Source organism: Austrofundulus limnaeus, unplaced genomic scaffold (assembly GCF_001266775.1).
Source record: "Austrofundulus limnaeus strain Quisiro unplaced genomic scaffold, Austrofundulus_limnaeus-1.0 Scaffold120, whole genome shotgun sequence".
Classification (NCBI taxonomy): Eukaryota; Metazoa; Chordata; class Actinopteri; order Cyprinodontiformes; family Rivulidae; genus Austrofundulus; species Austrofundulus limnaeus.
The window spans coordinates 112,970-114,091 of NW_013952522.1; the positions used below are offsets into that span (position 1 = coordinate 112,970).

A 1,122-nucleotide genomic window follows, 5' to 3' on the forward strand; every position below is an offset into this window, starting at 1 on the left:
AATTTTAACTGGATCAAATTATTGTGGGGGTCATGACCCTCCTAACCCCCCCAGCAAATTACGCCTATGGGAGTAACAACTTTCTACTTCTTACCTTTTTATAAAATGTAAGGGATAGAAAATAGCTACAGATAATTGTGTGAAAATGTGAGGAACAGAAGTAAAAATGACAGTAATAAAGTATTAAAGTATTTGCACTTAGTTACTCTCCAGCTCTGCTCGTGTCTCATCCTGTGGTGGTGAAACTTTGTCTCTTTCTGACACAGCCTCTGCTGTGATGCAGCCGCAGCATCACCAAATGTGGTTGCCACGGCAACCGAGATCCGGGTGACGGCCGGTCCTCGTCGAGCATCAAGTGATTTTATGAGTCATGTTCGGAGAAAACCCGCAAAACCACCCCGAAACGTTTCCACCGTCCGCACCACGAGCAGAAATGATGATCGGAACCGAACCCGGTCGGTACACACTCACCGGTACCATCCGAACGAATCCCGAGACATTTGAATAAAAAAAAACGATTAAATTCTTGTCCCTCCTCCTCCTCGGAGCACACCGGGTTTCCCCCGCATTCTTACCTGGACGTACAGAGGCTTTCTGAGGACCCCCCATGGAAGCAGACCCTTCGCCATGGCAGACCCGGACCATCTCACAGCAGCTGTTGACGGAATGGGTTCGGCGCGTGCTCCACATCAGACCGAGCTGTGAGACTGAAGAGGAATCCTGGAGGTAAGAGGTGAGCTGCAGACCAGAGGTGCATCCTGAGCCATGACTGCTGCTGGAGGAGGAGGAGGAGGAGGTGCGGACCAATGACAGCGCGAGGAGGAACCTGCGCGCACTAACATCAAGCCCGCGCAGGGTTCTGGCTCTTTTTGTTGTTGCTTGTCTTTTGCAAACGGAAATGTGAGTGCAAGTGTCCAATAAATGCTTTGCATTATAAACAATTCATTAATTACTGTAACCAAACACCACTCTGGAAAATAAACAGACTTTTATCACGTGAATGCTGAGTCAGCAGGGGTGTCACCAGGTTTTAAGGACAAGGGGGGCTTAGCCCCCACGAAACGCATATAATTTTTGTATATTATATATTTGTATTGTGTGTGTGTGTGTGTGTGTGTGTGT

The 1,122-nt window shown here is 48.1% G+C and overlaps 1 protein-coding gene across 2 annotated transcripts in view; it reads right to left on the bottom strand.

Moving 5' to 3' along the window:
* Positions 1–963, bottom strand: part of dipk1ab (divergent protein kinase domain 1Ab) — a 31,470-nt gene extending 30,507 nt beyond the window's left edge. For both annotated transcript variants that reach the window (XM_014014884.1, XM_014014882.1), the window contains exon 1: positions 576–963. In XM_014014884.1, coding sequence (XP_013870338.1) covers positions 576–629 — 54 coding nt within the window. In that variant the 5' untranslated portion in view covers positions 630–963. The remainder of the gene's footprint in view (positions 1–575) is intronic.
* Positions 964–1,122: the final 159 nt, after the last annotated feature.